The 24,323-nt window shown below is 39.5% G+C and overlaps 1 protein-coding gene across 4 annotated transcripts in view; it reads right to left on the bottom strand.

Annotated features, from left to right (window-relative positions):
* The window catches only part of MINDY3 (MINDY lysine 48 deubiquitinase 3), a 95,400-nt gene that overhangs the window by 16,881 nt on the left and 54,196 nt on the right, over nt 1-24,323 (bottom strand). For all 4 annotated transcript variants that reach the window (XR_447887.4, XM_007109657.3, XM_007109658.4 and 1 more), the window contains one exon: nt 8,018-8,090. Coding sequence is in view for 3 of the 4 variants with exons in the window: in XM_007109657.3 (XP_007109719.1) it covers nt 8,018-8,090 (73 nt within the window). In the remaining variant the exon portion in view is untranslated. The remainder of the gene's footprint in view (nt 1-8,017; nt 8,091-24,323) is intronic.

The raw sequence follows: 24,323 nt of genomic DNA, 5'->3' as shown, positions 1-24,323 counted from the left end.
TTGATCCTAACTCAAAATATATTAAAAGCATTTAGGAATAGAAAAGATTTATTTCCTATCTTTTCCATCAGAGGATTCATATTGGTAGAGAATGACTGTATTTGTCACCCTCCGTGACATAGTTCAATGTGCTACATATCCCAATGATGCCAGCTGAAGTTGTTAACTTACTATAAGATGAATTTCATTCAGTGGTGGGAAAATATAAAGAAGTAAATTACTTTTACTTCTAAAGACTTAGAATGAAATGTTGTTGGAATGAAATGTTATTGGAAGTTTAAAAGATTACTAATTCCAAGAAGAAAGCAACATTTATTTTTCTTAAGTTAGGGAAAAGGCATAGTGGAAGAAGCTAACTGAAGGTCAACTCACCAATACCAGCACCAATTAACTTGAGGTGTAGAGAGAGAGGAACTCACATTTATAAAGTACCTACTATGTGTTAAGGACTGGGCAGGTGCTTTCTACAATGCTATTCATTTAATCTTCATAAGGACTCTCAAGAAACAGGTGGTTATTATCATCTAATATATAAGAAAACAGATTTATAGACTGAAAAGTAACTAAAGTTATATGGTTACTAAGATTCCTAGAATTTGTATGACTGAAATTTTCAGAGATGGAAAGAGTAGATCTCCAAGAGTTAAAAACTTCAAGACAGAAGAAAGTGTATTTATAAAGATAACTGAGTCCATTCAGGAGCTGATAAGGATTAACCCAACAAGTAGGTTCCTTCCTGGTAATTTACAACAAGGCATGGCTCGGTTTTAAAGTTATACTGGAAAAAGTCAGTGAGTTAGCTGTCATAGTTTAGTCATAACCATTATCGAAGTACATAAATGCAAAGACGATTAAAATAACCTAGCTAACAACGACAGAGTTGACATTACAGTGACATATATGTGAACTTTTAAGACAACCTTTGTTAGTGTGGTAGAGAAGCTAAGCTCAGGTTCAAAAGAGAATCCTAAAGATGATTTTTCTTATCCTTCTTCTGGCACAATCAATTATACAGAAATACTCTGGGGAGTGATGTCAGCAAGATGGAGGGCCAGGAGACCCCAACTCATGTCTCCCACACAAGAAGCCAACAAAAACAATAAACAAACAGCACAAACTGAAGAAAACAGCCCAGGGAAAGTACTGGGCTACAGAGAAGCAGCAAAAAACCCTGCGGAGCTCCAAAATAAATCAAGGATAGCTGCACAGGACGGTACAGGAAGTGTACTCCCCGAGTCAAGCCACTGCCCAGTCAAGAGCAGCCTGGCAGCAGGAGGGATGGCTTCAGAGGAAGTTCGCCACACGGGGAAGAGGAGAACCCCTGCAGGCCTCTCCACCGGGGCCACGTGCAGCCTTGCTGCAGCGGTCTCCTGCCAACATCGCTCCCAGCCGACAGAGCTGCCCCCAGTGCTCCCCAGCCCCCGCATCTACTCCCAGAGGCTAGAGCTGTCGCTGCAGGAGACCTGCCCTCAGGGACACCAGTCTCTGCTGTACCGTGCTCTCTGGAATGAGGTGTGCCTCAGCACCTCACCATATACAGGACCGGAGCTCTGGGCCTCATCCACGGTTTGAGGGTAGTGGCTTTGTCCCACCATTACCAGAACAGTGTCTGCTGCCCTGGGCCCCACCCACTGGATACCAGGTTATAGCTCTGACCCCTCATCCTCAAGGAGGCTACCGTCACTGAGCCCTGCCCCTCCCCTCCCCAGCCCAGGCTGAGGCTCTGACACATCACTGCTAAGCCCGGGCTGCAATGCCCTGAGCCCCGCTCCTGATGCTCAGCTTTAACAGATCAGCATTTGCACTCGTGCTGCTGCTACGGCCTTGTGACTGCCGCACGGGCCGAAAGCGAGACTCTGACCCACCATCCCCCGTCTATGCTGCTGCTGCAGCCTGGGCTCAAGCCACCCCCGCAGCTTGTCATCCCAGGGCCTGTGCCACTGTCACACACCCCCACACCAGCGAGCCACTATGGGGAGCCCCTGAAACTCAGGTCCCAGGTCCACGGAAGAGCTGTACATATGTATACCGCAGACATCAGTGCCACATCTGCAGCAAGTGCACCTGTACCTCAGGACTACTGTGGTAGTTCTGTATGCACCGGATCCTAGGACCCTGGCTCTGATACTATACTGCTCCACAAAGGACCCCGAATGAATAGCCAAAACGATCTTGAGAAAAAAAGAACAAAGCTGGAGGTAGCACACCTCCTGATTTCAAACTATATTACCAAACTATAGTAATCAAAACAGTATGGTATTGACCTAAGAACAGTCACACAGATCAAAGGAACAGAACAGAGAGCCCAGAGATAAACATACACTTAAATGGTCAATTAATTTACAACACAGGAGCCATGATATACAATGGAGAAAGGCCAGTCTCTTCAATAAGTGGTACTGGGCAAACTGAACCACTATCTTACACCACACACAAAATTTCATCTATTTTGAGTTAAGACTTGAACGTAAGACCAGAAACATTAAAATTCTTACTATGTAGCAAACATAGGTGGTAAGCTCCGTGACATAACTCTTGGCAATGATTTTTTGGATTTAACACCAAAAGTGGGGGAGTAGGTGAAATGAGTGAAAGGTGTCAGAGGTACAAGCTTTCAGTTATAAAATAAGTGAGTCATGGGGATGTAAGGTACAGCATGGTGACTATAGTTAATAATACTGTACTGCTTCTTCTTTTGTTCTCTAAGAGAACAAATCTTAAAAGTTCTCATCACACACAAAAAATTTGTAATTATGTATGGTGATCAATGTTAATAGGCCTATTGAGGTGATCATTTTGCAACACATAAAAATATCAAATCATTATGTTGTGCACATGAAAGTAATATAATATTAAACATCAGTTACACCTTAAAAAAATAAAAATCCTGTAGTGGTGGTGTGTAAATCACTTTGAACTCCACCATACAGGCTAAGAGACAAGGGTTAAAAATAACTACATCTACAATATTATGTTAATGGATACACAATATAAAGAGATGTATACTGGGACATCAAAATAAATTATGGAGGTCACGTAAATGCCTTGAACTTTCTTATGTAATCGAAGTTAAGTTGTTGTTAGCTTAAAATAGTTATAAGACTAAGATGTGTTACAAAAGCCTCATGATAACCAAAGAGCACAAACCTATAATAGACAGACAAACCATAAAGAGAAGAGAATCAAAGCATACTACCATAAAAAAAAAATCAAGTCACAAAGAAACCAACAGAAGAAGAAACTACAGACCTACAAAACAATTAATTAACCAACAAAGTGGCAATAGTAAGTCCTTACCTATCAACACTTACTCCAAATGTAAATGGCTTTATTTCTTCAGTCAAAAGACACGGAGTGGCTGAATGGATAAAAGAACAAAACCCAACTCTATGTGAGTCTATAAAGACTCACTTAAGCTTCAAGGACATGGACAGGCTGAAAGTGATGAGACGAAAAAGATATTGCATACAAATGGAAAACAAAAGAGAACTGGGGTAGCCATCCTACGTCAGACAAAATACCTTCTAATCAAAAACTGTAACGAGACAAAGAAGGTCATTAGGTAATGATAAAGGGATGAATATATCAGGAGGATATAACAACTATAAACATATATGTACCATATATTGTAGCTCCTAAATGTATTAAATGATTATTAACAAATCTGAAGGGAGAACAGAGAGCAATGAAATAAAGTAGGGGACTTCAATACCCCTTTCAACAACAGTGTGATCATGCAGACAGAAAATCAGTAAGGAAATAATGGATGTGAATTACACTTTAGACTGCATGTACCTAACAGACATACACAGAACACTCCATATACTAGAAGCAGAATACGCATTTCTTCTCAAGTGTACATAAAAGATTCTCCAGGATAGATCACATGATAGGGCATAAAACACGTCTTAGCAAATTGAAAAGGACTGAAAGCACACCAAGTATTTTTTCGTACCACAATGACAGGAAACTAGAAATAAACCACAGGAAGAAGATGCAAAATATATGCAGATTAAACAACATGCTCCTGAACAACCAATGGGTCAAAGAAGAAATCAAAAGGGAAATCAAGAAATATCTTGAAACAAAGGAAAACAGAAGCACAATGTATCAAAACTTAGGGATGCTACAAAAGCAGTTTTAAGAAGGAAGTTTACACTGATAAATGCCTACATTAAGAAACAAAAAGGACCTCAAACAACCTCACGTTACACCTTAAGGAACTAAAAAAAGAAGAAAAACTACAACGGAGATATATGAAATAGAGAACAGAAATATGGAAAAAAGCAATAAAACTAACAGCTGATTTTCTGACAAGATAAACAAAACAGGATTAAAGAGGAGACACTGTAACTGTTACCACAGAAACACAAAGAGTCAGAAGAGACTGCTATGAACAATAACACACCAACAAATTGGACAACTGAGAAGAAATTGATTAATTCCTAGAAACATAAAACCTACTAAAACTGACTCATGAGGACAAAGAAAATCTTAATAGAGCAGTAACAAAAAGGAGACTGACAATGTAATCCAAAACCTTCCAACAAAGAAAAGTCCAGGAACAGATGGTTTCACTGGTGAATCTATGAAACAACTAAAGAGGAATTAATGCCAATCCTTCTAAAAATCATCCAAAAAATTAAAGATGAGGGGATACTTCCAAATTCGCTTTGAGACCAGCATTACTCTGATACCAAAGCCAAATATGGACACTACAAGAAAAGAAAACTGCAGATCATAATACCTGATGAATGCATATACAAAATATTAGCAAACGGAATTCAACAGCAGATTAAAAGGACCATACACTATGATCAAGTGGGATTTATTCCAGGGATGCAAGGATGGTTCAACATACGCAAATCAACAGATCTGATATATAAAAGAAAAAAACTGTATGATCATGTCAGTATGCAGAAAAGGTACTTGATATAATACAAAATCCTTTCATAATAAAAACACTAAAAAATATGGTACAGAAGGAATGTTCCTCAGTATAATAAAGGCCATATACAACAAACCTACAGCTAATATCATACTCAACGGTGAAAAGTTTAAAATCCTTTCCTATGAGAACACGAAAAAGACAGGATTGCCCACTTTTGCCATTTCCATTCAGCATATTATTGCAAGTCCTAGCCACAGCAATTCGACACAAAAAAGAAATAAAAGGCATTCATATTGGAAAGGTAAAAGTAAAATGATCTCTGTTTGTGGATAACTTGGTCTTATATATAAACCCTAAAGACTCCACTAAAAAACTGTTAGAAAAAATGATTTCAGTAAATTTGGAAGATACAAAATCAACATACTGTTATCAGTTGCATTTCTATACACCAACAAGAACTATCTGAAAGTGAAATTTAAAAAGCAGTTGCATTTACAATAGCATCAAAAACAATGAAACGCTCAGGCACACGTTTAACCAAAGAGGTATAAGACACTGAAAACTATAAGACACCGATGAAAGAGATTGAAGAAAACACAAATAAATGGAAGGATACACTGTGCTCATGGGTTATATCAAGAATTAATAGTGTTAAAATGTCCATACTACCCAAAGTGATCTACACAGTCAATGCAATCCTTACCAATATTCCAGTGACATTTTTCACAGAAATAGAAAAAACTGTTCTAAAATTTATTTGGAACCGCAAAAGATACTGCACCGCCAAAGCCATCTTGAGAAAGAAGAACAAAGCCAGAGGCATCATGTTACCTGATTTCAAGCTATATTGCAAAGCTCTAATAATCAGAAGAATATGCTACTAGCATAAAAACAAGCACATAGCCCAGTGTAACAGAAGAGTAAGCCCTGACATAAATTCATGAATATATGGTCAGCTAATTTTTTTTTTTTTTTTTTTTGTTTTGCGGGCCTTCCTCTGCTGTGGCCTCTCCCGTTGCGGAGCACAGGCTCCGGACGCGCAGGCTCAGCGGCCATGGCTCACGGGCCCAGCCGCTCCGCGGCATGTGGGATCCTCCCGGACCGGGGCGCGAACCCGGTTCCCCTGCATCGGCAGGCGGACGCGCAACCACTGCGCCACCAGGGAAGCCCATGGTCAGCTAATTTTTGATCAGAGTGCCACGAACATACAGTTGGGAAAGGATAGTCTCTTCAATAAATGGTGTTGGGAAAAATGGATATCCACATGCAAAAGAATGAAACTGGACCCCTATCTTACAGTATTCACAAAAAACAATTTGAAATGGATCAAAGACTTAAATGTAAGACTTGAAACTGTAAAGCTACTAAAAGAAAATGTAGGGAAAAAGGTCCTTGCCATTGGTCTTGGTAGTGATTTCTTGGATAAGACAGCAAAAGAACAGGCAGCAAAACTAAAATAAACAAGTGGGACTACATTAAACTAAAGAGCTTTTGCACAGCAAAGGAAATAATACAACTGCAACCTACAGAGTGGAAGAAAATATTTGCAAGCCATATATCTGATAAAAGGTTAATACAGAAAATATATAAAGACCTCAAGAGCAAAAACACAAATAATTCAATTAAAAAGTTAGCAATGGACCTGAATAGAAATTTTTCTAAAGACATACAAATGGCCAATAGGTATATGAAAAAATGTTCAATATCACTAATCATCAGGAAAATGCAAATCAAAATCACAATGAGGTATCACCTCACACCTGTTAGGATGACCTTTATGAAAAAGACAAGAGACTGAACTTCCCTGGCGGACCAGTGGTTAGGACTACGCGCTCCCAATGCAGGGGGCACGGGTTTGATCCCCGGTCAGGGAAGATCCCACATGCCGTGTGGCATGGCCCCCCCACAAAAAAGAAAAAAAAAAAAAAAAGACGAGATTAAATGTTGGTGAGTTTGTGGAGAAAGGGGAAACCTTATGAACTGTTGGTGAAAATATAAAAGGGTATCTCTATTAAAGAAAACAGTACAGAGATTCCTCAAACAATTAAAAACAGAACTACCATATGATTCAGCAATTCCACTCCTGGGTATATATCTGAAGGTAGTGAAATCAGTAGTTCAAAGAGATATCTGCACAACCACAATCACTGCAATATTATTCACAACAGCCAAGCTATGGAAACAGCCTAAGCGTTTGTCAATGGATAAAGATTACAGTGTGTATGCGTGTGTACGCACACACACAATGGGATATTATTTAGCCATGACAAAGAGGGAAATCCTACCTTTTGTGACAACATGGATAAACTTTGAGGACATTATGCTAAGTGAAATAAATCAGACGTAGAAAGACAAATACTGTGTGATATCACTTATATGTGGAACCTAGAAAAGCTGAATTTGTAAAAACAGAGTAGAGTGGTGGTTACCAGGAGCTTGAGGTAGGTTATTGGAAAGATGTTGTTTAAAGGTAGAAACTTGCAACTAGTAGATAAATTAAGTTCTGGAGAACTAATGAACAGCAATGGTGATTACAGTTAACAATACTGTATTATAAACTTCAAAATTGCTAACAGACCAGATCTTAACTGTTTTCACCACAAAAAGAAGTAATTATGTGATGTGATAGAGGTGTTATACCTAATGCTAAAATAGTAATCATTTTGCAATATATAAATATATCAAAGCAACATGTTGTATACCTTAAACTTACAGAATGTTATATGTCAATTATATCTCAATTATTAAAAAAAGATATTCTGAAACATTTATTCATTTGAATAAATAAATAAAGAAATGACTTAAGCTCTTTGAAAAGTTATTCAAGAGGTGGTATTTTTCCGTTTAACACCATCAGAGGTCAAGATTCAAGTAATCATAACTTTAGTACCACAAGAAACACAAAACCCTTATACCATGTGAGAATATGATGATCACTGAAGTTTCCTATTTTTTTTGGTTCCCATTTTCACCATTCTATGTAAAATTTTCAAGAAATGCAAGCTACATTTCTTTCAATAATCCCATAACTCTTGAAAAATAAAACTCAGGAAAGTATCAATATATTTCAAATATATGAAGATATAAAACACAGAGTCAGTGTTAATAAAAAATAAAATCTTTTACCTTCTGGATCGTAAGTTTGAAAAACTCTTCTGGCTTGTTCTGAAGGAGCCTCAGGGGCAACTAAAGCCATATCCTGAAAACATAAAGAAGCATGGTGTCGGCGAGCTACAATATAATGGCATTGAAAATAATGACTGATAGTTTTCCTTTATATTATTGTCCAAGTAAAATATCTGACTGGAAGCATACTCTAGTTTTCAAATATTTAAAAATTAAATCCAGAGACATGACAGCAAGCAATTACATAGGAATGCATTTGAAATTTACTACTTTAGGAAGTATGTTACATCAATACCTAGGCACAGATCAATAATCAAGTTCTGCATGTTCAGAATTTTAACTTTTATTAAAGGAAATATCCAAAAGGCGGATTTCTTTTTCCCATAAAACTAACTCCCTATCATGACTAGTTTCTTTACAAAGTAAGCAGTATTACAATTTACCAAAAATAAGCACAGAATTCACTGTTATCTTGGACTCTTCACAAACCTTTACTCCACATATATTAACCATTATTATGAAACTCCACAATTGACTGACATGAAACTAGAATCTAGGTTCTAATTGTTTTCCTCTATTCATAAATCTGGTCCAAGCATCTGCCTGTAATTGTGTTCACTCAGACACACCTCATCAGAGAACAAGTTTCCAAGCATCCCTTTTTACCATCCTGAATCCTTTTTAAGAAGTGGGTATAAAGGGAACATAACATGATAAAAGCTATTTATGACAAATCCACAGCCAACATAATACTCAATGGTGAAAAGCTAAAAGCCTTCCCGCATATAAATTAATGAACTTAGAACACTCGGTCAACACCATACACAAAAATAAACTCAAAATGGCTTAAAGACTTTAATATAAGACACGACACTATAAAACTCCTAGAAGAGAACACAGGCAAAACATTCTGACAGAAACCACAGCAATGTTTTCTTAGGTCAGTCTCCCAAGGCAATAGAAATAAAAGCAAAAATAAACAAATGGGACCTAATCAAACTTATAAGCTTTTGCACAGCAAAGGAAACCATAAAGAAAACAAAAAGACAACCTACAGAATGGGAGAAAATATTTGCAAATGATGCAACTGACAAGAGCTCAACTTCCAAAATATACAAACAGGTCATACAACTCAATAACAAAAAAACAAACAACCCACTCAAAAAATGGGCAGAAGATCTAAACAGACATTTCTCCAAAGAAGATATACAGATGGCCAATAAGCACATGGAAACATGCTCATCGCTAATTATCAGAGAAATGGATTCAGAACTACAATGAGGTACAACCTCACACAAGTCAGAATGGCCACATCGTTAAAATGTCTACAAATAATAAATGCTGGAGAGGGTGTGGAGAAAAGGGAACCCTACCTGCACTGTTGGTGGGAATGTAAATTGGTGCAGCCACTATGGAGAACAGTGTGGAAGTTCCTTAAACTAAAAATAGAGTCACCATATGACCCAGCAATCCCACTCCTGGGCATATATCCGGGGAAACCCATGGTTCGAATGGATACATGCACCCCAATGTTCATAGCAGCACTGTTTACAATAGCCAAGACAATGGAAGAAACCTAAATGCCCATTCACAGATGAATGGATAAAAAGATGTGGTGTGTGTATACACACACACACACACACACATACACACACACACAACGGAATACTACTTAGCCATAAAAAAAGAATGAAATAATGCCGTTTGCAGTAACATGGATGCATCTAGAGAATATAATACTAAATTAAGCCAGAAAGAGAAAGTCAAATACTGTATGGTATCACTTATATGTGCAATCTAAAATATGATCCAAATGAACTTATTTACAAAACAGAAACAGACTCACAGACACAGAAAACAAACTTATGGTTACCAAAGGGGAAAGGGGGTGCGGGAGGGATAAAATCGGAGTTTTGGATTAGCTGATACAAACAACTATATATAAAACAGATAAACAACATGGTCTTCTGTACAGCATGGAGAACTATATTCAATATCCTGTAATAAACCATAACGGAAAAGAGTATGAAAAAGAGTATATATATTTGTATAACTGAATCACTTTGCTGTACACCAGAAACTAACTCTGTAACTTACAAACTAACATTATAAATCAACTATACTTCAAAAAAAAAAAAAAAAAGTTGCGGGGTATAAAAGTCAAAAAAAATTTAAATTGCTGTTTCTCTGTGGAAATACATTTTTGTAAGAAATGTACTAATTAACTTTTGTCCTAATCATCCCACCCTTACCTCAAAGATGAAGGAATAAACCTCTAAGAGTCAATTAGAGTAGTTCTTTTTTAAAACTTTATTTATTTATTTATTTATTTTTGGCTGCGTTGGGTCTTCGTTGCTGCATGCGGGCTTTCTCTAGTTGTGGTGAGCAGGGGCTACTGTTCACTGTGGCGTGTGGGCTTCTCATTGTGGTAGCTTCTCTTGTTGCAGAGCACGGGCTCTTGGTGTGTGGGCTTCAGTAGTTGTGGAATGCAGGCTCAGTAGTTGTGGTACTCGGGCTCGGTAGTTGTGGCTCACGGGCTGTAGAGCGCAGGCTCAGTAGTTATGGCGCATTGGCTTAGTTGCTCCGCGGCATGTGGGATCTTCCCAGACCAGGGCTTGAACCCGTGTCACCTGCATTGGCAGGCAGATTCTTAACCACTGAGCCACCAGGGAAGCCCCTAGAGTAGTTCTTACTGGGCCATGCCTGAACACCTCAATAGTATGTTCGGTTCATATAGGAGTAGAAATCAAATGGGTATGGGAATCAAAACAATGGAATATATACAAGCTCCTACACAGTTTTAATGTGTTAAAATAAATGATAAAATACTTTTTAAAATCTGTTATTTTATAACATAGTAAAATTTGGTAATGTACAATTATTTCCCTTTTACCATCCCGTGTTAGCAACTTTTACGGTCTCTTTTTCATGCATTTTCTATGTTATTTTGTAGACAATACACATGTCAAGGGACATGCTTTCATCTGGTTCAACCTTCAACGCCTTTCTGATTTTATGATCCAGTCCTTTACTGCCGGACACTTGGATTGTGTCTAATCTTTTGCCATAACCAATACTGTACCAAATAAACTTGAACATGTAATTTCATACAAGAACAGTTGTATCTGCAGGACAGAGTTCCAGAGTAGGATTGCTGGGCCAAAGAAAGAAGGCATTTAAAATTCTGGTAGGGGCTTCCCTGGTGGCGCAGTGGTTGAGAATCCGCCTGCCGATGCAGGGGACACGGGTTCGTGCCCCGGTCCGGGAAGATCCCACATGCCGCGGAGCGGCTGGGCCCGTGAGCCATGGCCACTGAGCCTGCGCGTCCGGAGCCTGTGCTCCGCAACAGGAGAGGCCACAGCAGTGAGAGGCCCGCGTACCGCAAAGAAATAAAAAAATAAAAAATAAATAAAATTCCGGTAGAATACTGCCAGATTCTTGGGTTAAATTTGTTCATTTAACCTATTTTTAACAATATTTCTTAAAGTGCTTTTCTTTGTCCAATACATCACCAGGACAGTCTTAGCTCTATAATTACCTTTATATCAAAGCTAGGTTTGCAGCGTCAGCTCTCAGATTTTAGGGAGCAATTACTAGAACAGGGCTATAATTATTATTACTCCTTAGCTTCTTTTACCACTCCCAAACCTTAATTGCGAACATTTCTACATGTATTCCAGAATAAGCTTTATCCCCCTGAACTATTTCCAAGTCTCCTTTCTTTTCTCAATTCTTCCCTTCAGAATGGCTGTTTGAATTTGTGGATGAGTACTGTCACTGAAATTCTCATGGAGGAGAAGGTATACAGCTGGAGATGAGATTTTACGCAAGGGGGAACATTTTGGAGACAGAAGATGAAGACATAGTCATTCTTTCTATTCACAATCTGTTGCATTTCAACCTTTATTACTAGTAAGTGATGAGGCAAAGTTTGAAATGAGTTTTAAAACACTAGTTCAAAATTTCTATATATTAATTAAAAGTATGATCTAAATAGAAGGAAAGGGAATATTGTTTTCCTTGGTCAAAATAAAACGAACACTCTTTTGGGGAAAGAGGTGGCAGAGAATATAAATGAAGCATCATTTTAATCTTCCTACAAAGTGAAGTTGTGGGAAATTACTACCATTTATAAAGTTGGGGGAACAAGGAAGATTCCATTTTTAGCCAGAGAAAAAAAGGTCTGCATCAAATTCTCCAGCATTAAAGATTTCAGAAAATGCAGGAGTGCAAAAAAAAAAAAAAATTTAACGTGAATTATCTGATGCCTCATCTCTAAGTTCCAAGTGCTACAAATAAAAAATATACTATGCGTATGTAGAAAAAAATTAAACTTAATAAAATGTTCACTGCTTATCATCTGCCTCTGGGTATGAACATATAAAAAAATTAGGCTTCAGAAAATGTGTTCTTAGCTCTTGTTTGAATAGGCCTGGCCTGATATAGAAAGATCAGTTGAAGCCTAGGGAAAACTCCTGGCGTACTCTGGTTTAACAAGTGTTCATTTAGAGTAAGGGTTGCCACATGTTTTCTGTAATGGGCCAAAAAGTAAGTATTTTTGGCTTTGCAGGCCATAAGGTAGCATGATAATACAATGCATAGGCAGCAAGATGGTACAATATATAAACAAATGCACATGGCTGTGTTCCAATAAATTACAAAATAGGTAGTAGGGCTTGATTTAGCCTGTGGGCCATAGTTTGCTGACCCATGATTTAGAGAATATATTGTATTTTTTCCCCAAATGCTCTAACACTTAGTAAACATGCCTTCTTTTGACACATCTGCAGCTACAATGATATCTTAATCACCTTACTAGGTTTTACAACGATGATATTGTGGGTCTCATCTGAGAGAGAAAAGAGGGTAGGCAGTTCTAGCTGGCAGGAACAGAATCATGAGAGGCAGAAAGATGTGAATTAGCGGAGCACAAGGGGAACTGAAAGAGCTGAAGAGGACTGAGAACTGTGAGAGGCAAGGAGTAGTTAGGCAGGGAAATCAGCTTTGATGGGAAAATGAACTGACTCCGAACGTGCAGAGTTTGGAGGTGACGCACATGGCTGTCTTAATGCTCGGCGTACTACGATCACCCAGTGTTGCCCGTCGCAGGCTTCTCACGCGCCAGGAGAAAGAGGCCACGGGCCCTAGAGGAGGTCAAGGCTGGAGAGCCTGCCAGGTAAGATACGGAAACAGGTGAACGCAGATTACTTCAAAGACGTCAGAACAGAGTATTTCCAAAAAGGAATTTAGAGAATTTCTCGCTTGAAGCTTAAAAGTGTGAAACAAGCATCTCAAAACGCTGTGAGGAAACAACAAAAACCCTCCAGATGTAAACTACCAAAACAGAAATTCCTTTTTTCCTCTCAAAATACAACCCAGTGGTAGTGGTCAGGTTCCACATAATAAAACCATCAACTCTAACTGTCATGACTAATAAAGCAAATGGTGTCTTGAACGATTAAGAAATAAAAATCTTGCTTGCTCCCTTGGTCTCAGTGATATACTAATAGCTAATGTGCTAAACTCCTTAGGAATTAACCATTCTTAATCATATCACTTATTTTAAGATGTGTTTATACAAGAGGGGTGAAAAAAAAAAAAGAAAGGCCAAAACAAAAACAAACAAAAAAGATTACAGTAAATTCTAATGGAAACATTCCAAAAGTTTTCATCCACAAATCAAAACGAGTAGTCTTCCAAATTGATCACTGCTTGCTTATTTTGAATGTTAACAATGCTTTTTAGATTATTGTAGAAAAAGATCTCTTAGTTAAAGCTTGTTTAAATTTATATAATGTTTAAACGTTTATAGATGAAATCAGGACAAGTTACAAAACCACCTTCTATTCCCATTAAAATGCTTCATCCTGAACTCCTTCTACCTTTCTAATTCGATTTAAAATTACAAATTCCAACACTCACTTTTACCAATTCATTTAACTTAAACACTTCTGAACAAGGTTTCCGGTTTAAGACCTGGAGCAGAATGATCCACGTAGTAATTCTGGTAATTTATTAATATTATATATATTTCATATTTGCAGAGCAAGTTTGAACAGCAAGTACAGAATTCCATTAATTGAGAAAGAGTCCTTTACAACCTTAAGATATACAACTTGTGTGAGATATAACTGCCAAATGTTTCTCATTGCACATGAAGGAAATGATTTAATTAGAAAGGATAAAGTAAAATAGAACTCTTACGTAAAGACTGTGTAGGTGTGAAGAATAATACAAAGAAGAGGATTCTACCCTCAGATTTTCCACTTCCAAGACTTAATATGGCAATAGCTTTTAGATTACATATTTAATATATTTTTCCCATATGACTATCCACACGGCCATAATGTTTTGATACTGTCAAGCCTATTAGATGAGATAAAGACCTAGTCTATACATTTAATGTCACAATCTAATGGAAGAGAGAAAAATATGTTCCTATGTTTCCATGAATATTATTAATATTATCTTAAAATTACCTTCTCAAATAACATTCAAACATACATTAATCCCCCACCCTCAAAAAACTGTTGAGTTATAAATAAGTAGAGAGTCCAATGACGTAATCCCAAATTATCTAAGTCAGCAAGGAAACTTGTAAGCATTTTCTTTTTTGTCATCCCCCGTTGTAGCACTTGGAGGATTTCACTGTGTACTCTGCACCTGAAACTCTTTAAGGTACTCCCACTAGCAAGAGATTCTAAACATGAGTCTAATATTTAAATAATATTTTAATTCACTATGCTTTTAAACTCTGATTTATCATCAACATTATTTTTACTTTAAAAGTAGTTCTCTACATTAGTCAAATATAATCAGATGCTTTTATCACAGGAATGTTAGGGCAAACAACCCCTTCTCAGCCAATTTACCGGTCAACAGGGATTGCTAAACAATATAGCGTTTAAAATTATCTAGCCTCACCCAACTTTCCCTAACTGGCAAAGTGCTACAGAATAGAAGAGGGGAAAAAAAAAAACCCCGAAAACAAACAAACAAACAAACAAACAAACTACCAAGGTGTAACGGGACTATCTAATATCCTAGAGTCATGAAACAAATATCTCTTTTTCATGTAGCTCTGTCTGTTCACCGTAAACCTTTTAAAATGTTGTAACGTTAGTTAGCTACCCTTCTAAACACCTACAGAAATATAAGGAAGGCCTGTGTTCAGTTCGTTAGCTAGGTGTAAGCATGTAGCTCATGACCGGAAAGGTCTTTAAAGCTTACTTATTATACCTTTCATCATTATCAAGAGCAGTCTGCTGTCACGAGTAATCAAGGAACCTCTGAGAACTTTACCTTCAGGGATGATCACGCACACATGACGTTCTAGCTTGCAGACAACACTCTATAGTGCTACTAAGAGTCCTTCCAAAAAAAATAATGAAGTTAACTGGTATATAATTTCCCTTTAGGCTTTAAGTAAAATCTTGCTTTAAAAATCACTTTATTATTAATGTTCCATATTGACTCTTCATTAACTACCTAGGAAGATAATTTGGGAACCGCTGTGAAACATATTGTGAATCGGTTGTCAAATGCTCTCAAGTATATAATGTTCTTCAGTGCCAGTGTCAGAAACAGAATTCAGTTAATGCCACTACCTGAAAGCAGGCAGGACTGTGGTCTTTTTTCTTACTCTTCCACGGCTGCCCAAACGACGCGCAAAAGGCCCAGCGACTCCAGAACAGCCCACTGCTGTGTGCTGACCTGTGTTGTGTCAGCAGAGAAGTCAGGGTAGGGAACATAAAGCAAAGCCCTTTGGGATTCTTTCTACACAGAAACATACACTCTAAACGTGTAAGTGAAATAAGGTAGCAGGAGCAAAGTCTCCGGCAGATGTGATCTGCCATGATCATTACAATTATTAATATTAACCACTGGACTTCTTCTTCTCCCTACTGCCACGACTGTACAACTCACAGCAGGGACCCCTCTAGCCTTTCTCCACTGGTTTCTGCCAGAGAATTCATCCCTCAGGCCCAAGGCATCCACTCTCTTATGCATCTAGAATCACTTTCTGTGTTCTCTCGTTTACTATGAAGAACCGGACCGAGAGAAGCTCTTTGCCATTTAACTACTGTATGTCATTAAAGAAACAGCTAACATAGCCGTAACTCTCTAGGCACATGGACACCTACAAAATTCAAGAAAAATGATTATCTGACTTTTTTAAATGGTAGAAGTTAATACTATATAACCACCTGGGCAAAAATCAATCTGACAGTCAAAAATTCCTCCTTATTTCTAGGCAAGGACTCTTTATATCCTTTAAATGAAACTCTGTTAAACCACCTGGACCCACAGTTACCCATGGCGGTAGATTTGGTACTGTTGTTCTCAATTCCTTGCACCTCCCTCTAAGAGTACAATCACTGCTTGTTGCTACGGAACCCACAGTACCTCTTTGTGGGTGTCTGCTTCCTAGCCGCACTGACATCAGGGATTAGCCAGGTGCCTTTTTTGGCCAGAGAAATTCAAGCAGAAGTGACATTCTGCCAGCTCCTGGAAGAAGCTTTAAGCGCCGTCAGAGGCTGGGCCAGGCGTCTTCCTCTTCTCCCGCTGCCAGGAGAACTGCCCCTTCCTGATAGAGGCCGCTCCTCCTGGAGGACACGTGCAGCCAGCATACAAATTAAAAGAAGCTTCGGTGGGGGTGTGTGTGTGGGGGGAGAGGGTTATGGTGGCAACAGTGTGCCTCAGCACAGGCAAAAAGAGGGTGCACTGTTTGCAGTTTAAACATAATTAAACTGACTTTGTCGATTTCCTCTTTATCATCATCACACGCAGGCAGTTCTAGACAATTTCAGTGGTCAGACATTCCTCCTACCCGGGGTGGACTGCTCTCATTGCTTCCCCTCCCCGCTTCTTGACTACTACTGCGTAGATCACTCAAATTTTAGGATTGTTTGTGACTTCAGGAAGCTGGCAAAAAGAATTAAACCCTAATATTCTGGCTGGGGTTTTAGCTTGCTTGTGTTACATGTATAACATCTGCTCGTCTCATTCATACTTGACCTATTTTTTCCTCTTCTATTATTCCTCCATGCTACCCACTGACACTGATTTTAACAATACAAGCTGCATACAGAGAATCTCCACATACACACACTTCCTGTGTTTCCTATGACAATGGATGCCTAGAAAGATGACGGACATTGTAGCCCACACAACACTGGTCATTTAAGCTTGGTAGGCTTGGATTAGTATAAATGAAAAATGAGGGACCTCCCTGACCCTACATTCCCCCGAATTCTACCTTATTTTCTATTATTTTAAACAGGGTTTGACTGTGAAAAATAGTGAAAATGCTCAATTTTTAATACTCAAGTTTTATCAAGCTTCACAGAGAAGTTCTTACTGTTTATTAAGTAACTGTTCTATTTCCATGAGTAGGCTGTACATTCATGACTTGAATGTTCATGTTTAGCCTTTCATATCAAGATAAGCATGCAAACATAGTATAGTGAAGGTGGTCTGGGGAGAAATGATTATTTCAGCTGGTACTGTGCCTAAGCCCAATTTTTGCTTCCATCTTAATCTCCTAGCACAGTACGGTTCAGCCATACTGAACCGATTACTATTCTCCAAATATAGCCCGAAGTTCCCCATCCCACACCTCTTGCCTTTTTGCTTACTCTTTTCCCAAGACTAGAATACATTCTACATTTCATCTAAGTCTAATACACATCATGTCCTTTAATTCAAGTATCATCCCTCTGCAGCCCCCTCCCCTCTTTCAGTCTCTGTTTCACACTAGACTAATAATGTGTTTGTTTTCCTAAGGGACAGAAGTAGCTAAAGGCTCGGGAGACAGAATCCTTGCTTTAGCCAGCGGGTGTTATTTTTCTCTGGTCCCAGAGTATAAAATGTAGATGGAAACAGAACGTATTTTACAGGGTTGCATTGAGGATCGAATGACAAATGCATGTAAGATGCTTATCATAGTGCCTGATACGTGGCACACACTCAGGAGAACTACCTAGTAAACTATTATAATGTATTATTATTATTATTATTTTTGGCCGCACGGCGTGGCATTCGGGATCTTAGTTCCCCAACCAGGGATTGAACCCGTACCCCCTGCAGTGGAAGCATGGAGTCTTAACCACTGGACCGCCAGGGAAGTCCCTATAATGTATTATTAATCCTTGCATCTCAACGGTCCTTAGCACCGTGCCCAGTGTTTGCTCTACTAGGTACTGGAGGAAAGCAGATAAATCAGGTAGTAACCCCTGACCACAAGAAGGTAGAAAGTTTAAAGAAATTACAGGAGCATAAGGGAGTGCAAGAGAATCAGCAATCACATCACAGAAGACGTCAAGCAAGGCTGGACCATGAACGCTGAGCAGGACTTTGACCACAATCTGGGCAGATGATAACACACACCAAAGCACAGGAAAATAAACAAAATCATAAACTTGTTAAAACTGACTACCATACATTAAATATACGCTATACGGCCTTTTCTGCTATCACTCCATTTGCTACAATTATTTTCATCAATTCTAGACAGACAGGTAGAGATGTGGACTCATCAGTGCTGATTCTAATGAAAACTCATGGGCTTCACTCATAACAGAACGCCTTTAGGCCTTTATATCAGCGATAATTTATCTTGTTTGGACAATTATTTGGGTTCTACTGTAACACAAAGTTATAAGAAACAAATGCAAATGGAAAGAGGAACGAATTTCAGTTAGCTGGGTGACATCACTGGCGTGATTAACTAGGAGAAAAAAAATTTATAAAAACCAATACAGAAACATGACAAGTTATGATTTAAACTATAAAAATTAATGCTTTAGCTCTGAAATCCATTTCCTTTCTGTAGCAGATAAGGCATGAAATTTAAATAAATGCACAAACTCTAAAATTTACTTAGGATAAATGGCTGGGACGACTAAACCGCATTAATACATAGGAAAACGCTATTATTTTACAAAATGCCCAACTGTGAATCTAATTATATTCCAACTCCCAAGACTTTTACCCAGTAATTAAAGATACACAGAAGTGAATTTTCTTTATAATAAATAAGATCTATAAAGCATCATTTTACTTCGTTTCCTTAAAACAGTGTGGATACATGTAGAGGAATGTATTCATGGTAAAGTAGAACTGTCCAACTTTTGAACACTGTAAAAAAGGGCTCTATCATGTAACTGCAGTAGTCTTGCTAATGTTACACTGAAGAGTGATACACAAAGGAGCTTGCTCTGTAGAAAGAATTCTATCTAGATTCCCAGGAACAGATACCACTGTAAGAACAGTCTGCTCATGCAGGAACAGTTAAATGTTTTGTTTCTTCTTTGCATTAAATTCAGTTTCCCTATATACTGTGCCTTTAAACAGAAGTGTGTTTTCATGTGTTCTTATCTAAAAGGAAAACTGCTTCATCATAGGAAAGGTCAAAGGTGACACTCTGTATACACACACAAAGAGTCCTTTTATAACCATAAAAGAGAACAAAAAGGAATGTAAAACTCATCTTCCCAACTTCAAAAGAAAAGTCTGAATTGGATTACCAAGGAAATTAGTCACTGATCTTCTAAAGATGAAATTAGATGTTACAGGTAGGTTCCAACTTTTTCTTTTTTTTTTTTTTTTTTTTTTTCGATACGCGGGCCTCTCACTGTCATGGCCTCTCCTGTTGCAGAACACAGAGAACACAGGCTCCGGACGCGCAGGCTCAGCGGCCACGGCTCACGGGCCCAGCCGCTCCGCGGCACGTGGGATCCTCCCGGACCGGGGCACGAACCCGTGTCCCCTGCATTGGCAGGCGGACTCTCAACCACTGCACCACCAGGGAAGCCCCCAACTATTTTCATGTTGGATCAGCAGCTGTCATCCCAGAGATTCAAATGCACAAAACCAAAAACGACAAATTTGTCTAACATTATATATATATATAATTCTAATAATATTAAAGTATCATATTTTCAAATTTAAAGCCCTCGTCTTGAATTTGCATTGAAAATTAATTCCATAATTAGTTCCAATTCAAGGGGAAAATATGAAAGTGACCCAAGTTATTTAACCTTAGGCCCCAAATATGAAAAAGGAAGTCAATGAGGCAAAGGGAAAAATGATTAGAGAGAAGAAAAACATAACAGGACAAATGTCCAAATGTTCTATCAGGTAATACCTGGGCATTTAAAGTATATTAACATGTCTCAGTATGAAAAGGCCTGGCTTCCAAAAGCAGAAAAGATTTAATATATTATAAAACAAATGTTACACCATCTTGTTTTAACAATAAAGTTCTAAATTCCTTAAGCATCTACTACTCAAAATCATTTCTTTTACCTGTGCAGGAGATCTGCAAGTTTCCCACTAACCCATGCACAGCACCGTGGCATATCTGAATGCCCTGCCCGCGCACACAGGGCTCGCTCCCTCACAAGGTACAGATCCAAAGGTTTTACCCTGCCATCGTTCGGAAGGCCCGCCTGGAGCATTCTACCTTACTTAACAGAAATTGTCTCCTTCTTTGAAGAGGTCCATGTGCGTACACTGCACTACAATTCACCTCACCCACATCCTTTCCCCCGCCAGGTCGTTTTATTGTCAAACCATAAATACAACACTGAGATGAAATCATTTAAGCAACTGATCCTCCCTAACCATTAAAAGAATGTCTTTTTGCCTTGGCATCAACCAACTGGGAAATAATGTTCCAAGAATTTGGGGCGGGGGGGTAGGGGGTGCTGAATTTCGGGCAGCGGCTTTTGGCGATTTAAGGAACCAAGTGGAACCTTCCTCTTCTCCCTGGGAATGTCCCACTGTTGGACAAGAACAGACAGGTAAAAACAGCAACATTTAAACAGCTCAGTTTTACATTTTATTACTTTGTAAAAATTTTTTTTTTTTTCTGTTCCTTTCCTCCATTTGACATCAGTAAAAGTTTTAAACACCACAAAACTGATTTGGCTGTAAATGGCAAACGGTACCCAAACGAAATGAAACCAAAAATCCAAAGGACAAACAGAACAAAAGCCTAAATAAACCCTCAAGTTTGGTCTTGGGGGTTTACATATCACAAGAACCGTCAACTCAACCCCCGTGCAACGTGACTCCTTGGAGAACTGCTGGGTCCACGCCAATGACACAGGAGACCGGAAACAACGTCTTTCATTAATTAACACAGCAAGGGTGACACTAGATAACTTGCTTTTTTAAATACAGTACACTGTACACAGGTCCCAGGAAAACCCTGCATAAGCCCCTTGTGGAGACTTGAGCCAAAGCACTGGCTGTTTATAAAATTACTGTGTTGCTACAAAAGTATAAATTAATGCTACTGGTATTAAGAAATATTAAACACATAAAACTTATAAGGATTAAGAAAACTATTCATTAGTACCTGTAGAAAACTCTGGCCTAAAAAGATTTTTTTGTGTGTGTTTGTTTTTTTTTTGTATTTTTTTAAGATGACTTGAGTTTCTTGCACTCAGAGAGAGAGACACAGTCACCTGTGCATTGCCTAGAACATCTTAACTACTGAGAAAGGCCGGGGGTGCACACGCATGGGTACTGAGCGGGGCCCGGGAGGGAGGGGCACCAAGTCTTTCTCAAGATTTACCTGATGTGAAAGAATCACTGATGCGAAGTCACGGGGAAAAGAAAAAGGCAGGATCATCACAGAACAACGGAGAATAATTTATGCTTTTTAAAAAATATCTCTGCTTCAGGTGGTTGCACAAAATGATTTCCTGATGCTTGGCATCTGAATGGCCCTGGACGCACTGCCCAGCGGGGCTGGGAGCCTCCAGCCCCGTGCCAGTCCACGAGCTCACTCACCGCGTTGGAACCCGGCCCCCTGGCTGGGGGAGGGAAGGGTCCCAGGTAGGGACCGGCTGCCACCTGGGTTGCTGGAGGAGCCCCCCTTCTGGCTGGCCTCAGCCCCCATGGTCTCTTGCCAACCTGGACTTCAGGAAGCGCCACAGGGACCCCAGACCCCTGAGGTTGCGGACCAGGCCAGGCTGTGCCCCTTTAAGGAACCTTGGTTCCCAGAGTCAAGGTGCCCGGTGCGCCGCGTGGGTGGGGAAGACACCCAGGGTCCTGATGCTGACACCCAACTGCAAACTTAGCAAGTCCTCCTCTGCACAGGAGCTGAAGCATTGGAGCATCGCCCGTGGGGGCGGAGGGGCATGAGTGTAACGAACGGCGGCCATGCCCTTCGCCCTCACCAAAGCAGGAGCAGCGCTCTTCGCACAGAAACCACAGGGTCCCTCCAGGGCACGGCGGGGCTCCACTGACCACGATCCTCAAACGCAAAGGAGAGAGGAAGAAAAACAACAACATCCTCCAGAAAACCCTGAAAAGGGGAAACTGGGAGGGAAACAGAAGAGGGAAAACACTGCATCACTGGTGCACCATAACTGGCCTAGCAAACGTTAGCCACGGTGAAGAGGGGGCAGGCCCCTTCCCAGTTCTCCCACTGGCCCGGCTGGATACAGGGGGCTGAGGCGGGGCTGGTGGGGCCGAGACAGGAGCCCCCAGCCACTGTCTCCAGCGGACAGCCTGAGCCTTACTTAGCCTCCTGGTTTCATCTAAACCAGCAGCCTTTCTAGAGGCCCTCCCTCCGGTACGTTCCAGGGGCAGAGGCACTGCCGCTGTGCCCAAGGTAAGGGCAGAGTTATGAACCTGCCCGGCTCAGTGGGCAGGAGGAGACTGCTGGCCGTGCTTTGGGTGCCTCCTCTTCCCGTCTCTGCAAGCACATCCATCGTCATGGCAACACCCAAGTACGGTCCCCTTCTGGGCCATGGCTCACAGGACCCCCCGCCCACCTTCTCCATCTGCATCCCAGGTTCATTCCAAACCTTTCTTGTGAACCCGTGCCCCCAAGAGTGCATGCTGCATCCCTGACAGCTCTTCAGGTGCCCACTTTCCAAGGAGTCTAGTCCAGTCCAGGCGCAAGCCTAGGGGACCCCTAAAGGCAGAGGGTCTGTTTCACAGTGGAAAACACGCCTTGCAGAGTTTTCCTCTGGTGTTCCTCGAAAGTGCAGGAAAGAAAGGAGCCAACTGAAGGAGAAGACGCTTGCCAGCCTACAGAGCTGGTGTCAAAAAAAGTCCTTCCCAGAAATCTGGAGATGCAGAACGTCTCAACTCTGTCATCGGACTGTCCTCTCTTCGCCAGGAAACCTTCTATTGGCGGGTTCTGTGAGACCCCTGCTGCTTGATGACTGAGTTCCTAAAGGTCCCTGCAGTTAGACTCTGTGCTTTCCCCCCTCAATATTAAGTAGAAAACTCCTATTTACATAAGATAGCAAGCTACATTTTTTTCAACCACATTCTCTAAAATACATCAGAGTACAATACCATGTTTGTTGCTTCACACAGATGTTAAGATTAAAAAGATCACCATGTCTACACTGGATAGAAAAGATGATTTATAAAACATGGCAGAGTTCAATTTAAAAATTTAAAGATTACATAGAGAAGATGGTCATAAATTATCTGAAGTTTTACAACCTGTTCATAAAGGTTATTAAATTTATTTTCAACATTGATATTCAAATAAAACTCAATTGTGAAAAATCTCTCCCAGTCCTACAAAATGTGTTTAGTGATTCTCTATGGGTCAAGAAGACGGTTCCAATGATATAAAAATAAGTTCTGGGCCATTGGACATCTCAAATATCAAGTGATTTTATTAAGTAAACAGATTGGCACTGAAATTTAAAATGACAAATTTATAACTCTTTTTAAAAAATTGTAATTACTTAGACTCCTAAAAATGAACTGTTCATCTCAAAAAGAAAAACCAAAACAGTTATTTCACTGAATGGAAACAATTTTCTTACCCATCCTCAAACCATGAAGGCAAATTTTAAATATGATAGCATATATAATGTGACAATGTTTACTTACAAATACTCATCAAAATTGTTTTTATTCAATAATCTGGAGAAAGAATCTGTGTATGTTATGTGTATTTAAGTAGAGCAGGCAGAAGAATAAAAGCAAGTTACTCTGTTTTTGTCTCCATATAGGATACTGCATGCATTAACTGTTATTTCTTGATTTATAAGCTTAGGGATCTACTGAATAATTTTTTTAAACAACTTTATGGGAGTATAATTGCTTTACAATGGTATGTTAATTTCTGCTTTGTAACAAAGTGAATCAGTTATACATATACATATATCCCCCATATCTCCTCCCTCTCACCCTCCCTATCCCACCCCTCTAGGTGGTCACAAAGCACCGAGCTGATCTCCCTGTGCTATGCGGCTGCTTCCCACTAGCTATCTATTTTACATTTGGTAGTGTATATATGTCCATGCCACTCTCTCACTTC

This window comes from Physeter macrocephalus, chromosome 11, assembly GCF_002837175.3.
Source record: "Physeter macrocephalus isolate SW-GA chromosome 11, ASM283717v5, whole genome shotgun sequence".
In the NCBI taxonomy this organism is placed as follows: domain Eukaryota; kingdom Metazoa; phylum Chordata; class Mammalia; order Artiodactyla; family Physeteridae; genus Physeter; species Physeter macrocephalus.
The sequence above is the reverse complement of the archived record's forward strand: the minus strand, read 5'-3'. Positions and strand labels throughout refer to the sequence as shown.